We start from the raw sequence: 18,830 nt of genomic DNA on the forward strand, positions 1-18,830 counted from the left end.
ATTCTTCCTTGGCCAACTAATAAGTAAAGATAATTTTTGTTGATCCAACCAAATTATTAAAGTTATTTATTTTCTGATCTAACTCATGTCAGTTACTACAGCAATGAAAAACAGTGAAGAAATCTGGAGTATGCAGAAAGCAACAAGAGGGTGAACCCAGCGCTGAAAATATATTAACTCTAGAAAAATCATGAACATTTGAATCCCAACTGGGGATTCTCTAAGGAAGTGATAAAATAACACACATGGAAGGGAAAATGATTCCATCATCCTAAGGCAAACTATTCTGTTGGGAATAGACAGTTTCTCCAGAATCATCACCAGCCACCATCTTCAAAAAGAATAAACTCACATTTATTGTGCCCAACGAAAGGAAAGGATGCAACCCAAAGCAAAATCTATTCATCACATGTTTGGGGTCCCACACACAGAGTACCATAGAACTTTCAGGCTAGACTTGTTCCAAACCCATGCTTTTGTTCAGTCCACACTGCTCTGGATTGTGTGGAAATAGTCAGCTGCAAACCTCATTGTATTTTCAAACGAAACTAGTTGTTCTTGACGTCTCACTGCTTAGTTTGTACACAGTGGTTGGATATGATGGGAAAACCCCATTCCGTCTACTGTTTTTTCAAGGGGATGCATTGAGATGCCTTGGCCAACACCACCACTGAATTTAAAAACAGAATAAAGTGAAGGCTTCTTCTGCCCATGATTTCTTTTAAAAGAGGAACATTTAATATCTTTAAAAAATATCAGAAGTGATTCACCAAAATGTGGAGCCCATTTTTAGGGAAGGAGCAGTTTGATTTTAGTAAAGCAAAAGGGACAACAGGTGGTATGTTCATCACTAGACAGTTGGTGGAAAAGAAGCTGAGAGAAATGTCAAGCACAGTTGGGCTTTCCTTGATTTGGAGAAAGCATTCCACAAATTACCTAGGCAACTGCTGGTGCCTCTGCTACAATTCTATGGAGCACCAGAGGACCTTGTCCAGATGGTGTTGTATGACAGTTCCATGACAAAAAAATGTGGACTTCAGTGTAACAGAGTTTTGAGGTGAAGGTTGGGCTCCACCACAGATCAGTACTTAGTCCATTACTATTCATAATAGTGATGGACATCAGAAGTAAGCATATCCAAATGGGAGGTAGTACCAAGTTGATCTATGCAGATGACATTGCACTAATGGCTGACAGTGAGGAAGATTTAGTCCAGGTGATTGATGCCTGGAACAGGGAATTAAAACCATGGCCCCAAAATGAGGAAAGAAAAGACTGCATTCATATGTATGACTCATACAGAACCAAGCCAGATGATAACAACATTGAGGGCCAGTGGCTAAGTATTATGGGGGCTGGTTAGCAGCAAATGTAGATATTGACAGAGAACCGCAAACAAGGCTGCTGATCATGGGGAACTCTGGCACAAGATAAGTGGAGTGATTTATGATACATGGATGCTCATACTACTTAAGGGACAGCTGTACAAAGCCATGGTAAGACCAGCACTTCTGTACTGATCAGAGACGTAAGCGACCAGAGAGAGGTACTTGAGAAGACCTGAAGCCACTGAAATGAAATGTTTAAGGGCAGTGAGAGGTGTGACATTGCTGGGCCACATGTGGAAACACATCAACACAGACCTTGCTCTCACTCCTGATATCAGAAGAAGCTGCAAGAGATGAGACTGAGATGGTACAGGCACATACCAAGGAAGGATTTGAGACTAGAGTTTGTGGGTGGGGAACAAGAGGAAGCCAAGAAAACAGTGCTTAGACTGTGCATGGGAGAATGGAGTGAATATGGAAGAAGCATTGGATTGGCCGGCTGGAACAGACGGATCTGGCAACCCATCCCCAGGTAGCTGGGAAAAAGGGAAGATTATCAAGAGTGACATTTTGCTTACTGTACATCCCAGATTAAGATTCACTTTCAACTTGAACTGAAAAGGAATTGCAACTGGACTTACTCATTTGAGTTTCTATGGTTCATGTTGGGACTCAAAGTTTCCTAGATCAATTTTGATTCAATTATTATTAATCTGTATTGCAATTGGATCTATGAGCCACAGTCATGGAACAGCAGCACCTTTTTGTACTAGGTACCGTACAAACACAGATTCAATTCTATGTACAGCTTAGCATGTATGTGTTACTACTTACCTCAATTTTTATGATTTATCACATTCACCAGCAATAGTCTCTGAGCATTATATATTTTAGATCTCCATAAATTTATACAGCAGTTTTCCATAAAGGCTGCATGGCACCACCACATCAATATATCTGTCTTAAACAAATATGCCATGTTATGATATATGAAGCCTTCAATATGGATATCGCCAAAAGAAAACCAATTACTGCATTGCATCACCTACAAAGTATGAATGCTTCTTTTTGCCCAAATCCAGATCTGAACAGCTAGACTGTTCCATTTGCTTGTTGTGTGCCTCTGGTTAAAACAAATATGATCTCAGTGCTCTTCATAATCTCTATGATTCATATGTCATATTTCCTACATTTATTTCAAACAAGTTTTTATTCATTCACAGCCCTAGAGATGAACCCTGTGTTATGCAAATCATCCATCTCCTATCAATTTCTGATATTCCAATCAACGTTAGCTGAAAATACACCTAGAATTTTTGGTGTGATTAGCTTTGTTGATTGTGGAGATGATTAAGAAGCAGCTAGATTGGCAGCTTCATTCTCATAAGGCATATAAAATCTAAGGAGACTAATACCAAGCCCCCTCTTTTTTCCTTACCCCTTGCAAGACTTTCTTTCATCAAAACGTTAAGGCAAAAAGACACAGCAACCACTCAGATCTGTATGTTTTGCTGCATTATGTACCTACACAAATTGATGCTACAAATGAAAACAGGTTAATAAGAGTATTTTGACTTCACTTTAAGAGCATAGCAGAACCACAGCAGGCTGTATAGCACAGCACACCAGCTACCAGTCACTATTTTAGATTTGTGCCATCTGAACATTCAAGCCCTGTGATTTTGAGCTTCACTGTCAAGCACAAAAGCTTATTTGGACTCTTAGAAATGGTTAAATTGAATTTTAGAATTGAAGATCAAGCACTCAAAGCTTCAAAAGAGGCTTCGGGGATTTATCCTCAGTCACCGTCTTGGATAATTATGTACATAGCTACAACAGCATGCTTGGAGCTATTGAAAATATAAGCATGATTGAGTCTCTGCCACAAAGAGCTTGCAATTCAACTGCAATGTAGAGATTTCAGTTGAGACACAAACAATGCACTGGCAGAGAGTGCAACCAAGCCTGTCAAAAGCTTCTCTTAGTTTAACAACATTATACAATAATTGTTAGCAGAAAGTACAACACTAATCAAGGTATGTCTTACTCTTTTCTGAGCCCAGTAACATACTCTACAGAGGAACTTGTATGGAGATATGCCATATTATATTAGATGCCCTAAATTATCAGTCAAAGTACACAGGCCCTGTACAAAGTATACACAGTATTGCACCATAATATGGAAAATGGCAACAAATGTGTGATATCAGTCATGTATTTTACAGCATAACACTCAGTTTTCCCAGAGGTCTGAGGGGTGGAACATATTAGCACATTAAAAACTATGGGAGCTGGACAATACACAAGTCAGCTAGAATGTCCTTCATTACACTGTGGACTCCCAAAACCAACTGGACTTTGGCAAGCAGGCTAGCATCTTTCTCTGCACAAAGGCTTTGGGAAACCTTAAGTGCTTGGTGCAGGCCAACGTGTGTCTCCTCACCACTTTGTGTCTTTGTGGAGCCCAGAGTGCCATGAGGCATTAATGTCTGACCACAGGAAGTTCGGTGCATTAGGCATGTGTTCTATATACACTTATATAAAAGGTTCTATTATCCCTTACCATATTTGTTGCTTTGACTGACTGCTTAGTTACTACAAACCAGGTGCTGGTGAGCAGTGTGCGTCAGTGATGCAGACAGGCACTGTAAAGAAGGCTGGGTGTGTTAAGAGGGATACACAGAAAGATCATTTAAAGATGTATACACATGTACACATTTTATATATATGATTAACCTATCAGATACATTGTTTCTCTTTTCTATATACTTTTTAAAATTAAGATATCTATTTTAATTGAAATTAGGAATCTCTCAATCCACTGTTCTACATATTATTGCTCTATTCCTGTTATCTTCCCCATTATTTTCGACATTTCTTTGTATAGACCCTGAATAGCAAACTGGAAGGGAAGAGGTCAAATAAGCCAGACACTCCTGAAATCCCCTCAAGAGATTTGGGGAAATCTCCATTAGCTGTTAGCAATGTAGGACCAATGACATGATCTGGCAGTTCTACTTCCATCCAGTGGTGGGCAATGATACATACATATGTTCACTAGCCGATTAGTTACAAAACTGAATACCGCCCTTTGTTGTGTCTAGATACAGACATTTTTAAGAGTAAGTGTTGATGATTATGAAATTCTCAGGATTAGAATCAGGTACTGTCATAAACATACAGCTAAGGGTAGCATAAAATCCCTCTTTACCCTTAAAGGGTTAATTCCTCTTTTACCTGTAAAGGGTTAAGAAGCTCAGGTAACCTAGCTGACACCTGACCAAAAGGACCAATAAGGGGACAAGATACTTTCAAATCTGGGGGGGGGGAGGGGAGAGGGCTTTGTTCTGTCTGTTCTGTGTGCTTGCGGAGACAGATCAAGAAGGCAAGCAATCCAACTCAATTAGAATTAGTAAGTACTAATAAGGGAATGCGTTAGCTTATTTTTATTTTGGCTTGTGATTTTCTTGTCTAGAGGGAGGTTTATCCTTGGTTTTGTAACTTTAAGGTTTTGCCTAGAGGGGGGATCCTCTATGTTCTTGAGTCTTTTGTTATTCTGTAAAGTACTTACCATCCCGATTTTACAGAGGTGATTCTTTTATCTTTTCTTTAATTAAAATTCTTCTTTTACGAACCTGATTAATTTTTTCATTGTTTTAAGATCCACGGGTTTGGGTTGGTGTTCACCTGTACCAATTGGTGAGGATATTATTCTCAAGTCTCCCCAGGAAAGGGGGTGTAGGAGCTTGGGGGGATATTTGGGGAAGATAGGGCTCCAAGTGGCCCTCCCTAAATGTTTGTTTAAATCACTTGGTCGTGACAGCATTATTTAATCCAAGGTACAAGGAAAAATCTGTACCTTGGGGAGTTTTTAACCTAAACTGGCAGAAATAAGTTTAGGGGGTCTTCATGCGGGTCCCCATGTCTGTACCCTAAAGTTCAGAGTGGGGAGGGAACCCTGACAGGTACTACAGCTAATATTTTTACAGCATGTTAGACACTATACAAACATGATAAAAGTCAGATCTCTGCCCCAAAGAGCCTATGTTACACGGTCTATCTGGTTGTAGGTGAACAGTAGGCCACAAGCAATAGTATATGTCAAATTTACTACAAAGGCATTTGAAAGGAGCTGTCCACTTGTGAATGAAAACTGCATATAGTCTTGTCATTTTTAAATGTGGTGGATCTGTAGGATTTCCTCACAGAGCTTGTGGCTGCTATCTTGGGTTTACTTCACAGAAGTAGCATGTCCATGCAGCCACATTTCAGCTATAGCTTAATTTTCAATTAATTGTCCAAACCCCGATATGCAGCTTGATTGAGAACTAACAGTTTTCAGACACTGAACAACACAAAAGAGGACTATTTGGTCCTGGCAACACTTCCTCCCCACTTCAAACAGCCAGATTTCCCATTCTAGAGGTAGCTCAGGAGAGCAGTGCTGAAGCAAGCGGTATCTTCTTGGCACATCGGAGGGACGTGTGTACATTTCCATGTGTACATGTGTGATAACAGGAGCAAGGAAAAAGGCAAATGTGCATGTTACATGTAGGTGTTTAGGTGAATTAGCAAGTGTTCAGAATAAAAAGGGGAGAGACAGAAATTAGCAGAAGACTGAGGAGAGAAATAAAGGTGTGCAAAGGGAAATTTGCTAAAGGAGAGAATATTAAAAGGGCGGATGAAGAGAAGCGATAGAAAACTAAGGACAAAACTTAGAAATAGGGGGAGCAGGCAGAGAAGAAAATGGGAAAGAGGGAGAAAGTCATGAGATGATGACTAGAGGAAGAGATGAAACATTTGGAAAACTAGAACTAGGAGTGAGAGATGAGGCAGGTATGTGGAAAGGAAAACAGGAACAGCAACTAAACAAGGGCAGGAAGTAGGTAGAGTCAGTCAGAGAATAGTGAAGGAAAGTGGTGGAGAGAGAAAAACATTGAGAACAAATATAAATGAAAATTATAGGATTATCACTTACTTAGTACTTCTCTACACGAGACAGTTTTAAGTTGAACAGCCATAACTATCAAGTTAAAGTGGTGCAAAATCCCTGTGTGGACACTTGCTCTTATTTTAGTTTAAGAATGACTTATTTCAGTTTAGCTTAATCCAATTCCCAATTCTTAAACTAAACAGAAATAAGTCTGTTTTAAATCAAAATAAGAGTCTACCAAGGGGATTGAACCATTTTAACTGAATTTGTTCATGATCACACCTTTGTCATGTAGCCAAGACCTTAGACTGAAAACTTTTTGGAACAGGGAACATCTTATTGTTATAGGTTTGTTTCAAGTTTAGCATAATAGGGCTGTGACATCTAGGCACTACCACAATAAACATCATCAACAACAAGGAGATAGAAGAGGACAGAGAAAAGTAATGATGCACAACTTTAAGGGAAGCGTTTTCTGAATTGTTTCTGTATTTTAGCAGCAAATTACAATTTCAGATTTTGGGAACAGCAAACAATAAATGCATTGGAAATCCAGAATGACACGAAGGATTCTATCCTTTTTGTACTGCTCATTTTCACATTTAGTGCATTATAAACCTTCATTCTTAACATTTGGTTGCTCCTGCTGCAGAATTTCCAGTTTGCTGCAGAATTCCATAAAGTAGTTCCAGAGAACCCAGGGGGACCTTGCTTAGAACTTTGGCCCAGTTTGCTGCAGAGCACATGGAGCAATCCGTGTAATCACTGAAAGAGTAGTTCTGTTTTTTTCTTTCGAACATGAGCAGAAAAAAAACCCATTGATTTCAAAGGCAATCTAGCAATTGAGAAGTGTGGACTTTGCCTGAAAGACAGATTTTACCCTGTTCTCATGTTTCTGAGAAAGACACTATCATTCCTGAGCTGCTACTAGAGGCAGAAGATCTCATCAGAAAATTACTTGTTTCTCAAGTAATGTGGAAAATAATCTTGAATAAGGGTCTTATCTGGCACGGAGAAATACATCTTAGAAGAGGTGTATAAAATACACATGAAAAACTGCCATGTATTTGAAAAAGGAGAAAGAAGACTGGAAATAATTAGTTAAAATAAAAACAGCCTCTTCTTGCAGAGAGTATAAAATATCTGTATCTTTTTATCCTCAAACCCAAAAAGCTATGTACATTTAACAATATCAATATACAAAACTATAAAAACTACCATCAGCAACCTCACTGGGCAATTGTTTAACAGCACACTAACATTTTAAGATAGGGAAAGAAAAATAACATCCAGTGGAAACTACAGAGGGATAATTAGATAGACAGAATAAACAGCAATTACCCGAGTTGGAAGCTGGCCAGGATGGCTGCTCTTGCTAGATGTGCCATAGAATGTTTAATGACCACAAGCACCACTTACTGCAGCGCCTTGGCCTTATACCCAAGTACTAGTCTGACCCCACTTAGCGTGAGATCTGACAGGATCACAGTACAACGCATAAGGTGCATTTTTTAGGTGTGTGATTTTTACCTCTGTTTCTCACAAGGCTATCAAAATGCACCACAATCATTTGGCAGATCAGCATAATGTGACCACTAATGGTTCGTGGGTAGCATGAGTAAAATGTTAGAGTAGGCAATGTACTGAGGCAAACTTCCTGTAATTCTTTCAGCATGGGTTCCAGTAGGAATTTGCCAAGTATGCTATTTTTAGAATGCTTTTATTCCTCTTCAATGTTTGGATACAAGTATGTATAATTTGCCCAATCATTTCTCTCACAGACTTTGTAATGTATTAAATTGTTAACTGTAGTTGTTATTTGCATAATAAGAAGTACAGTTTCATCTTGATGCAGAAGAACTCACATGTGTATCTGCCCATTAATGTTAATAGAGGTTATGGGCAGATCATAGAATATCAGGGTTGGAAGGGACCTCAGGAGATCATCTAGTCCAACCCCCTGCTCAAGGCAGGGGCCAATCCCCAGACAGATTTTTGCCCCAGATCTCTAAATGGCCCCCTCAAGGATTGAACTCACAACTCTGGGTTTAACAGGCTAATGCTCAAACCATTGAGCTATCCCTCCCCCTGCAATAAGTCCCTCTACACTGGCCAGCATTGCTATTATATACTTCTGTTTTCAGAGGTTTATAATCTGGTGTTAAAAATTCTTGGACTGAATCTTGGCACACAAGGTTTTAGCCCAGGAATAGATTTTTTTCACAAAATTAGGAAATAATGGGATTAAATACTTTGGAATCCATGGCCCAAATTCAGCTGTGGTTTAACTCCACCAACTTCAATAAAGTTACACCACACATGAATTTGGCCCTTAAGTATATAATACCACACACAGACACACACAGAGTATAAATGCATATATATTCTGTATTTTCACATTCTTTGTTTTCAAATTATTTGAAAAATCTGTTTTAAAACAGATCCTGAGAGATAATTTAACAAATTTGCACTTGAAAAAAGGACAAAAAATAATGGAACAAAAACAATGTTTTTGTGCATAAATAATGATTTGATGTCAGTCCCCCCCCCCCAACCACACACTATGTGCTTGTTCTGTATGAGCACATGAATGTAATGTTGGCTAATTGTCCTTTTGTGCAAAGTTTACATGCTGATATAATCTGATGTTTTATTATCACAGCCATTTGTAATGATTATAAATTAAGAAGTGCCCTTCATTTGAGATATTTAGTAGCACAGATGTTGTATTTGTAAAAATCTTAAAGGAATGCCTATACAAAAATGACAAGCTACCATCACAACATTCTATATTAAAATCAAATGCAGATACAATTCTTGATTTGAAATTTTGCTAAACTGTAATGCTTTTAAAAACATTAAGTGGGTATAATCAGTCATTTGACATTATTCTAAATAAAAGAGAATGCTATTTAAAGTAATATTTCACTTGGTGTTGTCATGATCAGTAATATGTAATACAAGTAAATGAAAATGAAAAACTCACTCTTGCATTTTAATAGAATAACTGCAAAGTTATCATTTAAGGACTTAATCCTGCAAACAAGATTGCACTTGCTTAACTTTACATAAGTGAGTAGCTTAATTGGCTTCAATGGGAATGTTCTTGTGAATAAAGTTAAGCATGGGTGGAAGTGCTTGCACTTAAAAGGCCTCACTGTGGTAAACCAACAGATCTAGCTTGTCTTTAGTAAGTCAGTTGCAAAACCTGCCTCCATTACATTGTGACCATCATTCTGGACTGTATTCCAGAATTTGTTTTCCATTTGTACAGCCTGTTTAAACACTAATGCTTCGATACATACTGAAGTTTACAAGATTATTTAAAGGCTCCAAAAAAAGCTGTGAAATCTTCATTGTATTGACAATTTTCAATGTCTCCTTTTAGAGAAGTGTCACTGACCAGTTTGAGACGTTTGCAAGCTTCTTAGTATGTTGCTTTGCAGAAACCTATGCAACATGAGAATGTGGGCAAGTGTTGCTGTGAAAACCTGACGCATGGATTTTAGAAAATCCAAAATGGTAATCAGGATTTTATGGCTAAATCCTAATTTTTGCATTCTGTGCATGTCAAAATATAGTTTTACGATCATCTTTTCTTTAGTGAACTAAACAGCCATACACCATACTTTAAAATGTTGAATGCATACTGTGAAATTTGAATTTATTCCATTAAGTATATGAAATATTTAAATATTCTACCCATTCCCAAAGTTAAAACATATTTATTAAATAAATATTTGCCTACTAAAATATGATGGTGCTTAGTTTTAACCGATTGTGCAACAGAAGACTCTGGGCCCAATTCTCCTCAGCTTGCACCTTGCAAAGTTATGCAACACCTGAGCAAAACGGCTCTAGAACTCCAACAGCACTGTGAGTGAAGAATCCTGGATTGAAAGTATTTTACATTCACTGTTTTGTATCTAACTGTGGGATTCCTTCAAGGGGGACAGATCTACTATAACATGTAGGATAGATGATTGTCTACAGCAGCAAAATGGTCTCTGGCCATTTTTTGTTTGAGAGATTGTAGACCTGGGACAAAATTACATTTGTCAAGGTTTGTTCATTAAATGAAGACCCTAGAACTGGCTCTGTGATCTGTTAATGATACCAGAACCCAATGGGAGTACTTCGTGATCTTGTCCAATAACTTCACAGCCTTCAGTAAGTCCAAATATTGTCTTGCAGCCAGCCACATCTCAAATTACACCTATACACTCATCATTTTAACATCTTCCCATTGGCCAGACCATTTCCAGGTAGACAACTCCACACTCAGGTTTAGCTATAAAGCAATCCATTAACTTCCACATTTTTTTTAAAACTAATGATTTTTTCCCACTTTAATGCTGAATTAATAAATGGATACTTTTGATGGGAGTAGCAGTCAACATAGCCTGTACAACATTATTCTTCAACAAATCTGTGGCCACCTAGAACTTCATAATTGGAAGATCATTATGGCAGAGCTGAGATACTCCTGCTCCATAAACATGAACTCTTAACCCATTAATTTAAGAATTACTGACAGCAGGAAAGGGCCTAGCACAAAGTCAAGCAGTTCTGATGCCATCGAGTAGAGGGGAGTACTATACATGGAACTTTACCAACTTAATTATATGTTCATGAGTTCAGTTATTTGCATCCACAGAAACGAGGATACTTTGAACAGTGGGAAAAATAGAATATGTTTGGGATGGAGGTTAATATCGGGTAGTGAAAGTTACTGGAATAATATGTGATAGAGAGGATTTGGGGGAGGAACAATAAACTCTGATTCTTATAGTTTTTAAGACAAAAAAATAAGATGAACTTCTGTAAATGAACAAACCTCCTTCATAGGAGTTGCTGTTACTTCTACTGGAACCTGTACTATTGAAGAAAAGGTACCTTATTTTAATATAACTTCTACAAGTATCATTGACCATTTCTTTACAAGTAAAAAATGCTTTTGGAAATAATGTCTCCTATAAGTGAACTGTAGACATAAGTCTGGACCCACAGCAGTCAAAGAAAGACAGAGAATTAAGATGAATCCTTTCATGGGAACCCCACACTCTACATTCTTATGGGAGAAAAAGGTCAACTTCTCAGAGGCCAGTATTTGTATGCTATGTTTTCTCTTTTAAACCCTGAACGGTTTTTATCCATTCATAGGAAGTATCTTTGGCTGCACTCCTCCTTTTCACTGTTCAAAAGAAATCCCAGAAGTTATATATTAAGGTATATAGAACATTTTGTGCTGCTCTACATGATGCAAATTTCTGCAAATATTTTCTGTGATGGGTGCACCTTCTCCACTACAGAACCTATGCAGTTATTAGCCATTTTACAGTGTATAGGTTTGACACCAAGATCTACTTCAAAGGAATTCTACAGTCATTTGATAGCAAAAATAGAAACAAAGAAAATGAAAAGGATTTTGCCAGTCGATTAAAAAAAAATGGAGTGGATTTTTGCACTTATGAAAGAGAGAAGCTAACAACATTCATTAGGACCAGCTATGAAGTGGGCAGATGCTGTGAAAGCTTTCATGGTACAGCTCAGTCCCAGCCTCAACATCTTTGTTTTTTCCAGAATTCAACCTCTGTTGGGCAGAAAGTAATAAATGCAAATTGGTGTCAGTAATTTAGTGATAAATATCCACAAGGTACAAATAGTTAATATCTTTTAAAAAATATAAATAATGATATTGACTACATATATGAACAAATAAGACAGATACATTTGCAGTTGCACTACTAGACTGAAACAAGGGACAGCAACCCTCATGCTTCTCATCATAAGTTGATTTTATGTGGGAGTCAGTAAAAAAATTTCATTTATGGTACTACAACACACACATGGCATTGTGGGATGGAAGGTTCACCTTCCTTTGATGCTGCTGATATGACAGTTCTTATGTTAAGATATTAGACTACATAGACAACCAAACTCAGTGCACCTATAGCCTGAAAACAGATTTATAAATTACTTTGAAATGAAAATATGGTGCATTAAAAATATTGCCACCTACCTGTAATTGCCTTTCTGCAGTAAATCTACTATTGCCATTGCTTAATTTACTGGACTATCTAGAAAAGCCTTTGAGTAAATTCCTTGCAACGCATAGCAGAAACACACCCTTTTCCCAAGAAATCCAGTTTTCAGTGGATTCGCAATATAGCCAATTCTTTCCCAGATCAGATGACTATGTGGATTTCTTAGAATACTCATGTTAAGTACATGATTGGTGTCCAAGAACCCCTTTGCACCACTAGTGCTTTAAACAGTATGAAATTCACTTTGAATCTTACCAGAAAAGACACTGGGAATCTTGGAAAGAAAACTTTTGACTGTACGAATAGGAATCCCATTTTTCTCATCCTGCATGCGTGCTATGACGTCTTCCATCTGAATATAAAGAAAAAATAAAACCAGCATTATTTCCTAGCAGAAATCTATTATCTGAAAACCTTAATTCAGCCTCCCAGAAATGAGGGCCTGCTACCTTTATTTGACTTTTTTCCCCCAATAATTTCATTTTTTATTTGAAGAGGATAAAAAACCACAAGTTCTTTATTTAAGAACAGCATTAATGCAATGAGAGTTTGTGCTCCGACAATACTTGAGAGAGGAATGCTGAGGCATAGCAGGAAGATTTCATTCTGAAGAGATTACAAACCATTATTAGAGACAGAATCTCACCTTCTATTAATGTTACCCAATATAAAAGAAACCAGTAGCTTTTAGAGTGTCTAAAGCAGCTATCTAAACTCCCCCCTCTCCCAAAAGATTCCAAAATGGTGTCTGTGATAGTCTCATTCACAGGTGGTTTAGATGCTGTAAAAGCTTTTTCCTCTATTCAAAAGCCCCAGTCCTCGACTTAAATGGAAGTTATGAGTGCTCACTTCCTTGCATGAAAAGACCCATGCAGTCTTTTTGGTGATTGAGAACGGTATCAAAAAGGCTATTTGAAACTAAAATGAAGCTTTTAAGTCAATAGCAGCCTATATTCCCACTTCTCTCTTGAGACGAAGAGAAAGAAAGGACAAATGTTCATGGTGGAATTTGCCTTCCACTGAGACAGTACAGCCAGAAATGTAGGTTGTTCCCCTGGTAGCTGGCTGGCCAAGAAAAGTCTTGAGCCCTTTTGTATTATTATTCTGGGTACTTTTATTGTATTAGCTAATTTATGCCTGACTAGATTTTACAAGCCAACTGGGCCTGCACTTGTTCTAATTCAAGCTAAAACCAAACTTCTGTTGGCTACAAACGAAAGCATGAGCAAGCCCTTTTATTAGAGAATCATGGTCAAAATCCTGACAGGCTGATTAGTGGATATATTATATATGGAATAAGATATCTCAAACTTTATCCTGATATATAGTAAACTTTAATAAAGAAACACAAGTTAGACAAATTCTCTCTGTATATATTTTAAAATATACAAATGAAATAATCCAACCAATAATGATTTTACCCCTGTACATTCCTTCATTGTCATTAGTAATAGAATCCAAGCTCCATGGAAAATCCTTGGTTCTCTATGTTAAAGTACATTTTAAAATTTTTGATTACAGAGAATACTTGGAGACCCATTTACTGCAATTGCACGTGGATTATATATGGACAACTCGGTTAAGAGCACATAGGTCCAGCTGTATAGGCAAACATATGTTAACTTACAATGCATATCTTGTGTGTGAAGTGCATAGCAAGATGTAGAAGACCAAAAATAATGCTTACAACTACAGGTTACTGAAAATGTAACTCCAAAGAAAGGAGATGTTCATTATATTTATGAAGAGTAAATGAAGTCAATGCATGATCTTTGGATACACATTCTTTAAACAAAAATTGGATATTAAGAACTGACTAAGGAAACTGAAATAGTGCGACAAATCATCTGAGAGTTGGAATCTGGCCCTGCATTTACTATCTAAAGAATAAAGAAGACCCTGCCTCTATTGAAGTTAATGGGAAGGTTACTGTTAACCTTAATGGCAATCCTGAATGAAAAAAAAGTCTGTCAGCTTTAGCATAAGACTTTCATTTCAGATTAAAGATCCATTTTCGACCATTGGTGCATAGGTTGCCCACTGAAGTAACCAGGACAACTAGATCAGAATTTGTCCCTAGGATGGGTCTATTGAATCTGCCTCAGAGGACTCTGCAATGTGTTGTTACACTTCAAGTTCAGAAATGAAGATTCCCTGAGCAAAACCTTTCTGAAGCTTTAAATATCAGCATTGTGGACTGACTGGCTTAATCAGTATGCACTGATTATAGTTTAAGTGAGTTTGGATGTTCTGAAACTAGATATAACAGAACACCTGCCTCCTAATTAGTTACAACAGAGCTAGGATTTCTTGCATGTGCTTAGTTGGATTAGAAGGCCTTGTCTCATCTCACAAAAACAGCACAAACAATGGATTTTTTTAGACAATCACTGTACAATATTATACATAAGATCTCAGGAGAATGAAAAGTAGAAGAAAATGCTCCGATTTATGTCTCCAAAACATCTAATTCAATACATCTCAGTACATAGCTCAATTCCCAGTGTGTACAATTCTTTTTTTTTTCTGTTTTGCCTGTTTTAAATTCAGCAAATGTATAATCTCTTCCATTGCAAAACATTATGTCCTCATTTAATTATATTTGGGAAACAGTCCTCAAGGCTTTTCTCCTCAGTTAGTCATCAACATTGACTCAAACAATACAAAGGATAGAACAGCTTAATTAGGGAGATAAAAAGAAATCCTCTTCTAATTTTGATTGAGAAGTCTAATCTGGGAAACACAAGCTGCTGTTTGACATAGTAGCTTGCCTTCCCGATGTGTCACAGTTTGCTGCTCAGTCACCTGACTTGATGGTCAAAAGTGAAGTATAAGCTGCTTTGCCTTGCCTCTGTAGTAGCTTCTTGCTGTTCCTTTATTATCTGCTTATCTGTTTAAACCAGACTAGCTTTGACAATGCATTGGGATTTATTAGTCTTAACCTTTATTTAAAAAAAAAACAAAAAACAAAAGCTGGGGTGATGGGTTCTCAGGTTGATCCTGGAACCTTTCCAGAGGTGGTGTTCAGTGCAGTAAATATTTGTCACAGTAAGATGGAATGGCAGACAAGGTAACATTGAAATCTCTACTCACATTACATGTAAGGGAGAAAATATCCAGCAATTTGGAAAAGGGCAATTCACACCATGTATCTATGAACATATTGTTATCTGTCTCCCCCGTGCTTCCATTTCCCAACTTGGAAATCTATATTTGAGGGCAATAGGTCCAAAAGCAGCACTCCATATTCAGGCAAAAGTCCCAGAGATCAGTCAAAGTTTTTTCTGTGTAGGGGAGGCAAACTTGGTCCCCATATTTGAAGCAAAATCTATCTACACACTGATGGCCACACTCATTGTACTTGAGGCTTTTCAACTTCTAAAAGAACTTTTTAAAATCTTTTATAATAACTATTACAAGATCAAATATGTATACGGTGTTTTGGTTTGGTTTCCAATAACATTAAATCTCAGTGAGGGTGGCACTACATATTATATATTATCTCCTTCCCATTTTCCTCTGGTCTTGCTCTTTATGAATTTATAAAAAGATTGAGAGTGTGAGGTTTGAGACCCCTTCTGTCCTACTAAGCAACAAAAATATTCAAATCCCTGAGCCTCAAATGAAAAGACTACACAGAATATTCAAAATCAGTCTGGTTACCAATAGTTCAAATGTAGTATTAACTACTGTACAGTAAGAAGAGTCATTCATAATTTTATCAAAATTACAAAGTTCTCTGGGATAAAGGGCTTGAGCAATTTGTACACTTTCAAGATTAAAAATAGACTAAATTACTTGTCTGCTGTGATAGAATTTAATGGATGTCTTTTTCATACTCTTTAGGAGAAGGAGGAGATGAAAAGACACTCTTTGAACTCTCATGGAAATGATTAACCTCTAAGTGTTAAGGTAGCAAGATGGAGAAATAGGGTACTTATAGTTCAATTTTAAACCAAAAGATATCCTTAAAATAAGAGTTTCAGCCTTTAATCATACCAATGCATGCTGTGATCCCATCAGATCTGACAAAGAAGAGCTGAGCTCATGCAACGTTGGGATGAAAAATATTTAAGGAACACATATTGTAGGTGGTGTAGAATGGGGCAATGGCCATTCAGTAGGTTACTCTCTTCCACCCTAGTGATTACTGATGCTGAGCCAATGTGTGCATCTGCATGGCACTGTGTTGCCTTTTGGATGAGATGTAAAACCAAGAATTTATCAAGATATCATACCTCTTTCCTAAGAAAAAGAGTGTTAGGCCTGGCATCCTGGAAAAAAAATTCAGATACACCAATAGAGTTATCTTCCTAAACATCCTCGACAGTTTCCACTGAATACAGTGTAGTTCACTTCCTGCTCTAACCTGCCGGGCTATGTTGTGCACTGTAAAACAAAAACAAAAACAGATGCATTCTAGCAGGGAATGTTTCCTCCACCTAATTCAAAGGGTTAGGTTTAACTTTTAATGCTTGCATACTGCTTTGAGACCTTTGAATGAGAGTTGCATAGAAGTGCATTTCTACTGAAATCCTGCAGTTAGTAGTATGTCAAAACACTCGTTATCTTGAGTGATTAGGGATTGCAGGTTTTCAACTAGACCAGTTTTTTGCTTGAAATAAAAACTGTAGATTTAAATACATAGGGACTTATATCCAGTTCACTGCAGGTGACACATGAAAATTGTTATAGCTAGAACTAAGAAAGCCATTTTTAAGCTGACACTGAAGAAAATATATGTAATTAGAATGTACTAGATGCTTGACTCAAGTTGAACTCCTGGAAGAGTTTGTTTTTTACTGTTCTTATCAAAATTAGACTTGGAGAGAAAATTATGCCAACCATATGGTAGAATGAGTGTCCCATGAGAATTATTGAGATTTTGAAAACTTTTCCCAGCCTGAATCAGGATGCAAAGTAAAAATTTTGAAGATTTTCATTAACTGATAATCTGCAAAAAAATTCAGGTCAAGACAATAAAAACATTTTGTATGGATAATTTCCAGCCATTTCTTTCTCTTTTTAAAAAGATTTTTAGCATAAATTAGCTAAAATTTCTGCATGAAAAGTTATTCCAAAGCAAAAGTGAAACTTTTAATTTTAAAAAAAGTATCGAATTGGGATGTTCCATAAATTTCAACTTTTTTTTTCCAATTTTTTTTTTTAAACAGGAGATATGTCATAACAGACCCTTTCCCACAAAGTTTCAGTTTCAACAAACTGCCATTTTCCAATGAAAAACATTTCCTCAGAAAATTCCCAGCCAGCCCTAATAATGAAGCATGAAAGACATCTTTTTTACTCCAATCCTAATGGCCATTTTGAAGAATTTCTGTAGACAATAAATTCTCCTGCAATTCTCAGGTACAGCTGTGTGTCTTTTGTAGACTTTCAACTGGTGGTCAAGTTTCCAAATTCTAGTCCCCTTACTACACCACTAGCTCTATGCGGAAAAGCGTCCAGAGGAAGAAATCTCACAAACTCCGAATCTACAGCATCCGAGAAAGATTGTCAGGTAGAAGCCTCATTGATTAAATGAAAATAGGCTGTTATTTCATAAGCTTCATAGGCTCATAGATTTTAAGGCCAGAAGGGACCATTATGATCAGATAGTCTGACCTTTGCACAATGCAGGCCACAGAACCTCACACACCCACTCCTGTAGCAGACCCATAACCTCTCGCGGAGTTACTGAAGTCCTCAAATCATGATTTAAAGACTTCAAGTTATAGAGGATCCACCATTTACTCTAGTTTTTAAACCAGTAAATGACCAGTGTCCCATGCTGCAGAGGAAGGTGAAAAATCCCCAGGGTCTCTGCCAATCTGACGTGGGGGAAAATTCCTTCCTGTCTCCAAATATGGCAATCAGTTAGACCCACCAGCCAGACACCAGGGAAAGAATTCTCCATAGTAACTCAGAGCCCTCCCCATTTAGTGTCCCATCTCTGGCTGTTGCAGATATTTGCTACTAGCAGCTGCAGATGGGCCACTTGTCATTGTAGTTAATTTCATCATACCATCCCCTTCACAAACTTGTCATGCTCAGTCTTGAAACCAGTTTGGTTTTTTGCCCCCATGACTCCTGATGGAAGGTTGTTCCAGAGCTTCACTCCTCTGATGGTTAGAAATCTTCATCTAACTTCAAGTCTAAAACTTGTTGATGGCCAATTTATTTCCACTTGTTCTTGTGCCAACATTGGCCCTGAATTTAAATAACTCCTTTTCCTCCCCGGTGTTTATCTCACTGATAAGTTAATAGCGAGCAATCATATCTCCTCTCAGCCATCATTTGGTTATGCTAAACAAGCCAAGCTCCTTAAGTCTCCTCTCATAAGGTAGGTTCTCCATTCCTTTGATCATCCTAACAGCTCTACTCTGCACCAGTTTGAATTCATCTTTTTTTAAACATGGGAGGCCAGAATTCCACACAGTATTCCAGATGATATTTTTACCATGCCTTTTATAATGGCAGTAACAACATTTCTCTCTCTACTGGAAATACCTTGCCTGATGCATC

At 37.5% G+C, this 18,830-nt stretch overlaps 1 protein-coding gene across 6 annotated transcripts in view; it reads right to left on the reverse strand.

Annotated features, from left to right (window-relative positions):
- Positions 1–18,830, reverse strand: part of RGS7 (regulator of G protein signaling 7) — a 420,700-nt gene that overhangs the window by 203,431 nt on the left and 198,439 nt on the right. For all 6 annotated transcript variants that reach the window (XM_065400366.1, XM_065400369.1, XM_065400367.1 and 3 more), the window contains exon 2: positions 12,564–12,660. In XM_065400366.1, the coding sequence (XP_065256438.1) occupies positions 12,564–12,660 (97 nt within the window). The remainder of the gene's footprint in view (positions 1–12,563; positions 12,661–18,830) is intronic.

This window comes from Emys orbicularis, chromosome 3 (genome assembly GCF_028017835.1).
Source record: "Emys orbicularis isolate rEmyOrb1 chromosome 3, rEmyOrb1.hap1, whole genome shotgun sequence".
Classification (NCBI taxonomy): domain Eukaryota; kingdom Metazoa; phylum Chordata; order Testudines; family Emydidae; genus Emys; species Emys orbicularis.